Below are 12,902 nucleotides of genomic sequence, written 5' to 3'. Positions count from 1 at the left end.
AGTTAGCCTTCTAGGTGTCTTACCTACATCACATCTAACTGCAAAATGTTGCAAAGTTCCATTCTCTCATCCGGTGCAACACTTTGCGGCAACTACCTCTCTCCCTAAAAAGTGTCATGCGTTATCACTAACCTAGATCAACCACAGGATACCTTAGTATATGTTCCCTTAGAATATGTTCCCTATGATAATCACAGCATTGCCGGCTAGAATCGTTACATACCAGTGTAAACCCTTTCAGTGGTATATGCCAACCTATCAATCTTTTTATGTCGCTCCCTTTATTCCATGCTGATACAATCATAGATTTTCTGAAATTGTTTTTGAACTTTATGCCTGCTGGCAATCAAAGTTCACTTTCTAGAGTGTCTCAGATTGCGAACTATTGTGTATCAATAATCTTTTATCTGGCAATGGAGAAGGTCCACAACTCCTGATGACTTGCATCTACTGGGAATAGAATTTAGTGTATTTCAAAGTTAAATGGGAACAATCTATAAAGGTGGAAACAGTCTTTAAAGTGTTGTAAATCTTGATTATAAAAAATTGGTATTGATGCAAATTCCTAAACTGGGAATGAAATGTTCCAAATTGTAGCACATTAGACTTATTTTTCTGAACCTGCATTAAACTCAGTGTAAACCATCAATCACATATAATATATGCGGCTCTCTCCTGTCAGCTGATCACCTATGCAGATGGCTTCATCTCCATTTGTATTATATATGGAATATAGAAACAACCCTCTCTGCAGGAGACCACATTAAAGGATAAAAGCAGAAAGAGCATTTTTACATGTACCAGACATGCATATAAATCATTTGAAATGCAAAGACAATTCAAAGGAAGCAAAAAGGAATCAGTGTATTTCTATTTAGAGATAAAAAGCTCCCAAAATTTAGAAAATAACCACAACCTTCAAAGTTAAGTGATACCTTGGAGGAAATTGTTGCTAAAATGATTCTTAAATCCAGTATTATAGAGTACCTGTAACTGAACCTCTGTCACTAAAAGTGATATGTGCCATATTGTTCCTTGGATAACGGGCCGTGTTGCCTTGTAAAATGGTGATTATGCTTTATGAACTATATATCTCTAATATCACTGGTCACTCGAAAGGTACTGTCTACTTTGTAATGATCAAGTACCACAATGCACAATTTATGATTTTATATCCTGGGGTAATGCACCAGGTTTACTATTTTTCCCTCTCGGTTACAGAATGATTTCAGATTGCAGAGGCACAAGGTTTTTCAACCATCACTTCAATTCTGACTATGCCCTTAAGACAGTACCTGCTATATAACAAAAGATTTCCACATAATAGTATATTTATTGTATGTCTTTGGGAAAGTTGTGGAGCCTTTGTCACTTGAAATATCTATACTTTGTTAATATTTTTATATGTGGAAGTGTTTTGGCTTACTTCTCTGTTTTCTTTCCTTTATAAAGCCTCACATAAATAAACGCTTTCCTTAAGAAATCAAATTCATGGCTTTTTGTTTAGTAGAATATCATGACATGACAATGAACCATATCAGTATAAAAGATTGAACCATAGATGTAATTTGCAAACAGAAATATAAAGAACATTCCTGAAGCCAACATATTTACTAAAATTGTGTTATTGTCAAATGGGGAACAGTGGCATTAGGTAAAAAACTAAAATGTATCAAAACTGATAGAACAAAAAAAATGCTGCTGTCTTTCCAAAGGTTCTTTCTATTGGTTGCTATTGGGAAGCAGTCAACAAGCTGAAGATTGACATCTCAATTTTATCATAATAAAATCTAGTTATTTGACTACAAAGCTATATAGTGTTGTAAATGCCTGCCACTTTAACCCCTTAATAACCGCCGTGTCATCTTTTTACATTGGCCATTAAGGGTACTTCTTCTGACTTGATGCTTTTCTACAGCGCCGCGCCAGAAGTAGATTTCAGGACATCACTTCCGGCTAGTGCCATGGCAAGGCTGTATTAACACAGCCCAGTCCCGACACTAACACCCGGGATAGGAAAAGCTCAGATCCTGGGTGTTTAACCCCATAAACATCACGGTTAAACATGGGGCGCAGTGCCCAAATGGCAAAAAAATTTTATTAATGCAATGAAAAAAACATTATGAACCCCAAATATGTACAAATAAAATCATCTAGTCCTTTTGCAAAAAATAAGCCCTCACACAGCCACATTGACAAAAAATTTAAAAGTTTTGGTGCTTGGAAGGTAGAGCTGCAAAACGTTTTTATTTTCCACCAAATGTATTTCATTATGCAAAGGAAGTTTATTACAAATATACTCAAATAATTTGGTATTGCTTTATGCATATTTAGGTTTGACAATATAAGAAGAAAATTCTTATTAGAAAAAATGTCAGATTTGCATTTTTTTAACTACACTGCAGAAAGTTCACCAGTAGGACATATAAATCCCAAAATTGTGCCATTGAAAACTACATTTCACCCCCCTTAAAAATTCCCCCTACAGCTATGGAATGGAAAATCTAACAGTTATAGCTTGTCCAACATGGAAAACAGGTGCGGAGTTAAAGACTGATTTCCCATTTCATATACAACTGTGGGAATACATTTCTTTCTGAAATCTCATTAATAGAGGATTATTTCCTGGGAAGGATGCAGCATCAGGAAATTTGCATTTGTGTACGAACTGAATGGAAAAGATTGCAGTACCTTGACCCCCACATTATGCTGATCCATCCCACAAGATAATTCTCTAGTAATCAAACATTGGTGCCTGAATAGAAGGACACCTTTGCAATAATCTCTGTAAACATTAAAATTTATTGATGTTGATGCAATCCAGTGCTTTCGTTGTCTTACCTTTAGTTCTCCAATAGAAGATAAGAGTCCTGCACCATATGCTCGCAGCTGTCCATCTTGTTTGCAAAGACCAAACTCAATAGTAAAAAAGTAGCACTAGAAAAAAATATTAGATTAATGTGTTAACTTTGTTGTATTTTATTCAAGGGAACTTGTCACCAGGAATGTCATTGTTAGCTGGTGACAGGTTCCAATAGCCTATGCTATACTGATTTTAAAAATGCCCTTGTCAGTATTCTGAATCATATCAGTAGTTTATATAAGTTTAGTTCACATTACCTGGCTCCATGCAAGCAGCATTTGTTAAGTCCCTGGAGAGGGGACAGCTGCAGCCTGTGTGTGCTTCTCTACTGCAGGTCTACCCCTACCCACTTGCTGTCATGTGATGGTTTGGAGTAGAATGAGAATGCATGCGAAGACACAGGCAAATGCAGCCCCCCTGCCTTCTCGTGACTATACATATACTGCTAGCAAGAAATTAATTGGACATCTACCACTTTACCAAAGTGACAAATACCTCTACATATTCACCAGACCTCCTGTTCATCTTGATCCTTCATCTTCATCTTCGGTAATTTTGACATCCCGGGATTGCCTACAAAAGAAGGCTGGAGGGTGGGGTCAAGATGTCCGGTGGTCCAGGCTGCTAAGTATGCAAGCCTCTCGCATTAGAGGAGACATCACACCAGAGGCGTGAATTCAAGCCTCCTGCATGACAGATGGCTTCCTCTCTCATTTTGGAGAAGAAGGTCACACGGGGGCGTGCATAACCATCAACCCGGGGTGTCAAATTTAGCAAAGACCACAGCCAGGAGCAAGATGAAGAGGAGGACAGATGAGTCTGTATAGGTGTTACTTTGGTTAAGTGGTACATTTCCTTTAAGCTTATATAAAGCACTGAAATGATTTAGAATTCTGACAAAGACCTTTTTAAAATCAGCATAGCATAGACTATTGGAAGCTGTCACCAGCTAAAAATGACATTCCTGGTAGCAGGTTCGCTTTCATATGTCACATATACAACATTATTACCATTCTTTAAAAAAATATATATTATTTCTCTATAATCCTGTATTACAAATCTTTAAGGTGTCTCATAATGACAAATTCTCCAGAAAATAAATTAAAAAACCTGCCACTGGTAATTGGCTAATCATGTTTGACCAAGTCTGTAAAATATTTAATTATTACATTGAAATAGGAGACAGTTTTATACATGTTCAGGTCACTTCCCCACAAGAAGGAGCTGCTCTTAATCATTGGCTCACTTTTCTCGAATACAGGGGGTATTGAGTATATCTTTTCGGTGGTCATGGTACAGTATTTACATTTTGGATTTCAACTGAAAATATGAATTGTAATTATATGTAGGGATGAGCAAACCCTTTGAAGTACCAGATTCTTTTCTAGTTCGGGCACCAACCCTAAATACCATTAGAAGTACCCATCAGAGGGAGCAATGATCCTTGGCAAAATGGCCACAAACATCTGAATTTAAAGGAAGTCTACCATCAAAATCAAGCATTATAAACCAGGGGCAATTACTCTGATCCAGGCACCATGAATGTGGTAACCATGAATGGCCATGGAGAACAATTATAAGAAGATTACCACTGTCACAGTGCCCCTATGAGTAAGTGTCTCTGGTTTATAATGCTTTGATGGTAGATTTCCTTTAATTTCTACTCGCTACTTTGCTGGCATCATTCAACCAGTTAACACATGCGATCAAAGCAATTGGTACCAGCACTTCTTCTGCTGACCTCAGGCTAAAGTCTAGGTTTGGGGTAGCTGAAACTGCAAAATTTGGCCTGGACCAAAACATTGTAGGTCCGCTTATCACTGTAATAAGTTACAGTGAAATTCGTGTTGTCAGAGACTTCATTACAAATCACATGTCAATTTCATACCAGTGTTTTCATAGGTAATCTGCATAGCCATTTATATGCCAACAGACTTCTCTGCTGTGGGTTTGGAATCTGTGTCACAAAAAAATGCACTTATAAGATTTGCCACAAAACTGTAGTGAATAACAGCACAGAGATTAACACTGCTATCTGTAGTTAAAATGATATCCAAAAGAAATTTAAAGGGTTCTAGGCTCCATAGGTGTTAAAGGAGCCTGGAGCCCCTCATTTGCATACTGTCTTTCATCCTGGTGGTAGATGTCCTTTAAAGGGGTTATCCTGGATTAATAAATATATTATGGCAGTAGTGGGGTGGACTTTTTAAAAATAATAAACGTGTACTACTCTGGAGCTGCTGATGTCTCGTGGCGCGGTCCATCTGATCCATGCTCCACATTGGCTGACCGGACGCTCATTTCATGCGGCTTCTGTTTGTTTACAGGGGCACGTATCAGACAGACAGACAGACCGCAGTGCAGGAGTACACATTTATTATTTTTTAAAAGCCCAGCACTGCCCTAAATTATTTCTTAATCCCGAATAACCCCTTTAAGGTTCAATTCTATGCCGATTTCACTGTGGACCTGACCTATAAATATGCCCTAACTTTGATTTTCATTAGACCAAAAAGGGTTATACCCAAAAGTAATTTGAAGGTCAATTCTGTAGCCCAATATACAGTAGATCTTCATTAGACCACTTTATACCAACATAGTTAAAGAAACTGTTGCTCTGTTACTGAACTTTATATAAAATCTTGAAAAAGAACCAAAGCTGGTAATTTAATTACACAAGAAATCTCCAGATGCCTCTGCTTTAGCTAATAACTCTTCCAGTACTTGTAAAATGTACAAAGTTAATGATGGAAAGATCTCTCTAGAGAAAAGTCAGCTTTTCACACTGCCCTTTGCATAAAAGGAAAACAAAACTACCTAAGAAACGGCATGGCATGTTACAGATTTTCTTTATGTAACAGAACTATTTGTTACATTATGCCATAACTGCGTGCTGCTTTTTGTCTGAAATCTTTTCATTCCCCTACTTTTGTAGCTTGCCCTCATGGCCTTTGTTGTGTTAAGATTGTAAATGTACTAAATAAAACCCAGCTGTTGGACATTCCTGGTACACAATATGAGTGTTGTCTGCAAAAGATGTGTAAAGATATTGAAAATGATGTGTAAAATAACGTTACTTTGAATAGAATAGGATTCCCTTCCCCAATCTCCATCTAAGAATTGACATGGAGTCAGGGTGGATTACCCTATAATGTATGGGGCTCATGGGGGCCCACAAGATGGTGTGTTTACCAGTCCCCCTGTTAAATTAACAGCCAGTTCAGGGAAACAGGGAGGTGCGGAAAGAAGATCCACATCATCACTGTGCATCCCTTGGTGGAATGTTTTCCGTGCTCCACCCAGTAGTTTCTCCCCTAAAGTTTGAGGAAACTAGAATGAAAGAATGACCTGGAGGAGAGTAACATTGGGCATCCCATTTCACACCGATAGGTGGAGTTAACATTAAGGAGTACCAGACACTTAAAGTTTTTGGGAGGCCCCTGAAGATACCAAATCCACCCCTCATTGTAGGTCTGAAATCTCATAAGTACTGTAAGAAGTCTCATATCACCTTGCAAAGACAAATGCACTTATATGTATATCAATTTATTTGAACTTATGTCCCCCTGAGTCTGAAGATTTTGATGTATAAAATGTTAGCGGAACTACATGACGAATAAAGATTTTGGTCAGGCACTGACTTTAGTGTTTGAACTATAAAGGGATTTTAACTTGTCCCCAGAGATTAGAAAAGTGCTTTGGAGGACATTTGTTTATTATATTTTATTTATTTAGTCTCAGTTCACACCACAGCTCATGTTTTCCATTACTCTATTTTGCTATGGAATAGAACTGCATCCCTACTGTTTACTATCCATTCTCATTGACTATGGAGGTTTCACTTCCATTATTAATCCATTATTTATCATGGCAAAAATAGCACCACAGCCAGTATTAAGAGTTAGAGCTCAAGTCAACCCTAGTGGATTAATGGCGTAGATATCTATTCTGGCACACAGTACTTCCTCTTAAAGGGGTTGTCCGAGATTATATATAAAAAAAATAAACATGTACTTACCTCCCAGCCTCCAGTGCTGCTATTGCTCCGGTCTTTGTCCCATGTAAACAAACATGGCCACAGAAGCAGCGCTGCATTCAGCTTCCAGCCACCAGCCACCAGACACCCACCCGCGCTGCATATACAATGGTGTGAATAAGGACAGGTGGGCGTGGCTGGCCACCTCTGCAGGCCGGCAGCTGAATTCAACGTGGCCATGTTTGTTTACATCCAGCACAGACTGAAGCAATAGCAGCATGGGGCACCCAGAGGGCGCCGGGAGGTAAGTACATGTTTATTTTTTTTAAGCAGCCCCCTCCCGGCCACCTTTGTTTTTTTATAAAGTCTCGGACAGCCCCTTTAATAATTCTGGTACATCTCAGGTGAACTGATTGAGACTGATGCCATGTAGTCACTATTTTACAGTACAAACAGAATAAAATTTCTTTAGAGCTACATTCACACATTTGGCTTTTAGTCATACACATAACTTGCAGCCTGGTTCCGGACTGCAGATCAGTTTACTCAGTAAATTTGTATATAGATCTTCAAGGAAAAAATGTAAAACTGAAATGAACATCTGTAAGACAATTGTAGGTAATGCTTCCCTGAAGGTTGTCATTTAAAGTTTTGTGAGACAATAAAAATGGATTTTGAGCCAGAACTGCAGGAGCTATAAAACTCCATATGCCCTGGTCTCAGACAGTACATGTGTACATGTCAACAGTTCTTCATGGGGCCATCATAGACCCACAATGGAAAAGTATTTATGTGATTTTTTTTACATTGGAGTTTACATGGTTAAGAGCAATAATGGGATTTATTTGACAAAAACGTAAAAAAAAAGGCACCAGTTAAAAGTTGTAAATAATTGACATATACATTTTTTTAATGTGTTACATCTGCAAAGAGTTTGTATGTTCTCTCCATTTTTGCATGGGTTTCCTCCAGGTCCTCTGGTTTCCTACTACACTGCAAAACATACTGGTAGGTTTATTAGATTGTGAGCCCCATGGGGACAGGGAAAGATTTGGCATGCTCTGTGCAGAGCTGCATAATCTGTCTGCGCTATATAAATAAAGGAATTATTATTATTATTTATTCACTTCTGATGTGTCACATCCTGAAAACAGACCAGATTTACTAAGGGCGGTGACACTATTGATTATGTGGCGCAAAGTGCACATTACTATGGCAAACTGCACAAAGACAGATTGCATCAGTTTTCATATATCTGGGCCAGTGTATTAATGATTGCTGCACCCAGCATATCGGAATTTCTAAGATATGTTTTATTCCCATGTGAATATTGCCGTGCAATGTAGTAAAAAAAATAATAATTATGTGGCTTTTCTGGCACTGCTTTGCAGATTCTTGAGAAAGTGAAAATCAGCAAGAAATCTACAAATAAATAACCTTGGCCATTTAATGCATGTTTACAAACAGCTTAGTCGCATGACAAGTTGGAAAGTGTAAGATGCGCTGAAGAAATGTCTGCCCGGTCAGACATGTTGTCAGGTCCAACCTGACGAAAATGCACCTAAATCTACTAAGAAGCCTTAATGATAATGGGGGATTTTAAAAGTCAGTATTAATAAATTTCCCCACAGTGTCCTCCCCCATGTGAAACTAGGAATGCATGGTGTAGCAGACATCATAGTCAAGCCCATGGTGCACCAAAATACTAATTTCCAGTTCAAAAAAGGAATATTTTTTACATTCAGGTTACAGATCTCAAGAAAGGCCATATGTTTAATGTATATGTGACCACCAAGCAATCAGATTCTCTTCCATGTCAAGTCCAAAGCCACAGCTGAAATATTCATATCTCTCTGCTGTTTACTGTATTGTTTGATCATACCCTTAAAATGACACAGATGTTTTTGTTTTGAGCCTCACTGCAGCAGCTACAAGTTATATTTAATATATTATAGTCCAAGGGTTTATTATTAGGTCCCAGCAGCCTTCTAATATTTTCCTGTGTGTAATTTCATGTGCGGAGCGGCAGAATGCTAAATAGGATTCATTAATAAAGCGTCGCCTGTTCACATTTAATCATCTGTAGCCGAGGTTTGATTGTCGCAGTGACTGAAGGCAGAAGTCCCTATTATTGTTAATTAATAGGATGCCAGGGCACATCAGTACAGATCGATTTGATTGGTACAGATCACAGCTCTGATTTATTACAACCTGTTTGAAGGATGGTTTTGTTATAGATATTTCATGCTGAAGACACTATAGATGAGCCACAAGTAAACTCAAGTGAGACACACACATTAAGGGAACCGAAAAAACTGTTATTTGGAGGGAAGAAATATATGTATTCAGAAGCAAAAATGTTTTCTGGCTAGAATGTTGTTATTATACCTTTGCAATGATTGTCAATACGTGACCAAAATTATTATTTTACCGCCATAAGATTCCCCTCATTCCTGTGTAGTTTGTCCATAACACACACAACGGTGCTACTTCAAATGTCATGGTGAGGACATACTGTGATAATACCGGACTATTCAGTATATTATATAGTACTGGAATTAGCACTTGTGGCCAGAGCTTCTTTACATCTTGTTTTGAAAGTCTGACTTTGCAGACGAATTACGCACAGCTCTTTGCTCCTGGGAACAGAAAGCAGAACATTGGCCTGAGAACAGTCAAATCTGCAGAAAAAAAATGCTTGCAAGTGATTAGCCTATTTTACAGATTGCTGGATTTATAGAATCAAATCAATGTCTTTATTTTAGTGTAGTAAATACGCTTATATAAATACCACACATTTCTAAATATCTGGAAAAAAAATAAAATAAAGATCAATGCATACCGACCTGTTTGCAGTAACCGGTTTCACAGAATAATTACCTATTTTACATATTCCCAGCAAATCACTGTGAAATGTCTGACTCTAGGTGTCAGACATAAGGTTTTGTTCTAATTCGATGGGAAAGTTCTGTGAATCCCTCATCACACAAGAACAAATTAGCATAAGTTTATTTTTTATGTCTCTTTATAAATTAAGGTGAGTATTTTGCTCTGAAGTATATTAAAATGGTTCTTTATAGACTGTAGCATATAATATAAATACCACTGTTCAGTTGGTTATGACATACAATACAATACATGAGCTCAAAATGCACAATATGGTAGTATAAGCAGACCATGATTTAAAGGGAACCTGTCAGTTTAACTAACACAAACTAATTAAACATATCTTTAAAAACTTCTATCATACAACAGAACAACTTTCCTCATATTTTTCCTCCTCATGCCTGTAAAGCACCACAGATCTATGCAATTGACTGCATATGAGTCTGATTATCATCTTTCCTTTGAGATGAGTCCAGCATATTCATGTTCTTCCAGTTCAACTTTGTCTCCAACCTCCTGATTGAGACGCTGGCTGTTTGTATCTTCCTACCTCAGGAATTCTCTTCAGCAAGTCACCAACATCTCTCTCATTCCTTATCAAGAAATAAGGTAAAAGAGCCGATTTGGCTCAGCTAAAAAGAAAGCATGCCCGTTGTTAAGCAGGGAGCTGGAGGCATGACTGAGCTGGAAGAACATGAATATGCATAGATGGGGAGTCAACTTTATGAATGTACTGTGGAACTTTACAGGCAAAGGGAAGAAAAATTAGGGATAGTTGAACTGCTGTATAATTTTAAAAGAAATGGTTAGTTAATGTCGGTTAGTAGGACAGTTTCCCTTTAAGCGCATTCTAGTCACAGTCAACTCCTGGTTATAGTCTGACCTCTGGATTAAAATTATTTATTGAAATTTAGAATCAGGCTGCAATGAGCAACAGTAACAGTCATATAAGGTGTCTGCTATACAGCGTTTTTGTTAATCCTTGTCACCACGACAACCCAATTTTTTTTCAATCCAATTGCCACAGGGATAAAAAAAAATATACCTGGTCTGGTTTTCATACAAATTCAACTTAAAGGAAACCTACCATTTCATTTTTATGCATTATGAAGCCAACATACCTTGAGAATGCTGTAGTTACACTGATGCAGGATCATATCTTGTTTAATCCCTGAATTAAGTGGTTTTGCTGGAAAAACATTTATGTCATTCAGAGCCTTGAGAAACCTGCATGCACGCTGCACAAACACAACACATAAACTTGCATAACATAAACAGATTACACAAGCTGTCTGCACTGTCCAGACAGGACTATTCAACCTGAGCTGGTTCAGTCATACACAGTAGCTGGGGGATAAGGGGTAGCGATTTATTACTTGCCTGTCAGTGATTCCATCATTCTCCTGAGCAGTGTAACAGGAGAAGCGCTGAGCCAAGCAAAGGAGCGACAGAGACTCACTATCCTGAATTTTATAATTGTTTTTCCAGCAAATCCATTCAGCTCAGGGATTATGTGCCTGCATCAGTGTAGCTACAGCATTCTCAAGGTATGTTTGCATCATAATAGATCAAATTAAATGCTAGATTTTTTTTTAAGAACAAACCTAAAGAACCTACAGTATCTTCTACGTAACCCATGGACTGCCTGTACTGTCCCAAAAAACTTAATTACAAACTCTGAAAAAAGATCTATAAGGGAACCTTCACATGTTAGAGAATTGCTGTAGCATATATCTAAAACCTAGAAGCCACACAACCACCTGACAAGCATCAGAAAGTAGCTAATAGCTGTTTACCAATGCATTTAATGCCGTGAATTAGCTGCAAAAGGGGGTGGAGCTCAAGCTTTTCATTGAATTGGTCACTTATTTGCAACAGAAAAAAAAAATCCTTAGCGGAAAGTAGTTTCCCTACCTTACACTACTTACTATATTACATTGCAGATTTCCTGCCAGATACCCTTAGGGTGCAGCAACAACCTGATTACTAACAGCTAACTATTACTTCTCAAGATATAACCTCTGTACTTTCATGGTAATGTCTCTAGTGGTAATGTCTCTAGTGGGTGTGCTTTCATGTTCACTGTCTGCAGACAACACTGCAGTCATGTTCTATCTTTCCCTGTGTTACGGCCCATATGCAGTGCATCTCTATGGAGAGAAGAGGAGTCACCCCTCCTTCTTTCATTCGCAGTGGACATATGCACGGGCATGCATTCATCTCAATGCAGCCTAACATTGGATTCCTATCTGGGAATTGCTTATGCTAATAGTCTAATTGCTTAGATAATAGCTAATATAATATATATATATATATATATATATATATATATATATATATATATATATGCCGGACGCTGAGTCGATGCCGGTTCAGCTCAAGATCTGAGCCAAACCGGCATCGGGAAACACAGGGTGCCGGCTGTAACATGCCTTTGGATCGGGACCCTAGAGATGCCTGCAGGCAGTGCCTGAAAGTTGGCAGCAGTGACGTCATCTTACAGGTAGAGCATCAGCCTATGCATGTGCATAGGCTGACACTGCTAATACCCTGCAATACATCATTATTGTAGAGTATTATCAGGAACAAGCAATCAGACGATTGCTTGTTCATGTCCCATGGTGGAAGTAGTAAAAAAAAGTAAAAAAAAAAAGTTTTTCAAAAACAAAAAAAGTAATAAATCACTAAAACTGTCCATAAGCCCCATAACATATAATGAGACAGTTAACGCTAAAAAAAAGTCTAAATCATAACACAAACCTCACATATATAGTATTACCATGTCCGTAACAACCCGTAGAATAAAACAAAATAATTATTGAACCTGCATGATGAACGCCGTTAAAAAAAAATGTTAAAAACCTGCCAAAAATTGCCAAATAAACATATGTACAGGCGGTCCACTACTTAAGGACACCCGACTTACAGACAACCCATAGTTACAGACGGACCCCCCTGCCCACTGTTACCTCTGGTGAAGCTCTCTGGATGCTTTACTATAGTCCCAGACTGCAATGATCAGCTGTAAGATGTCTGTAATGAAGCTTTATTGATAATTCTTGGTCCAATTACACCAAAAATTTTGAAACTCCAATTGTTACTGGGGCAAAAGAAAAAAAATTGTCTAGAACTTCCATTATAAAATATAGTGTTTCGACTTACATACAAATTCAACTT

General features: G+C 37.9%; 1 protein-coding gene across 1 annotated transcript in view; it reads right to left on the bottom strand.

Annotated features, from left to right (window-relative positions):
- TPH2 (tryptophan hydroxylase 2) overlaps positions 1-12,902 on the bottom strand; it is a 210,677-nt gene that overhangs the window by 8,939 nt on the left and 188,836 nt on the right. The window contains exon 9 of the mRNA XM_072146721.1: positions 2,842-2,937. Coding sequence (XP_072002822.1) covers positions 2,842-2,937 — 96 coding nt within the window. The remainder of the gene's footprint in view (positions 1-2,841; positions 2,938-12,902) is intronic.

The sequence above is a fragment of the Engystomops pustulosus genome, chromosome 4, assembly GCF_040894005.1.
Source record: "Engystomops pustulosus chromosome 4, aEngPut4.maternal, whole genome shotgun sequence".
NCBI classification, from domain to species: Eukaryota; Metazoa; Chordata; class Amphibia; order Anura; family Leptodactylidae; genus Engystomops; species Engystomops pustulosus.
The sequence above is the reverse complement of the archived record's forward strand: the minus strand, read 5'-3'. Positions and strand labels throughout refer to the sequence as shown.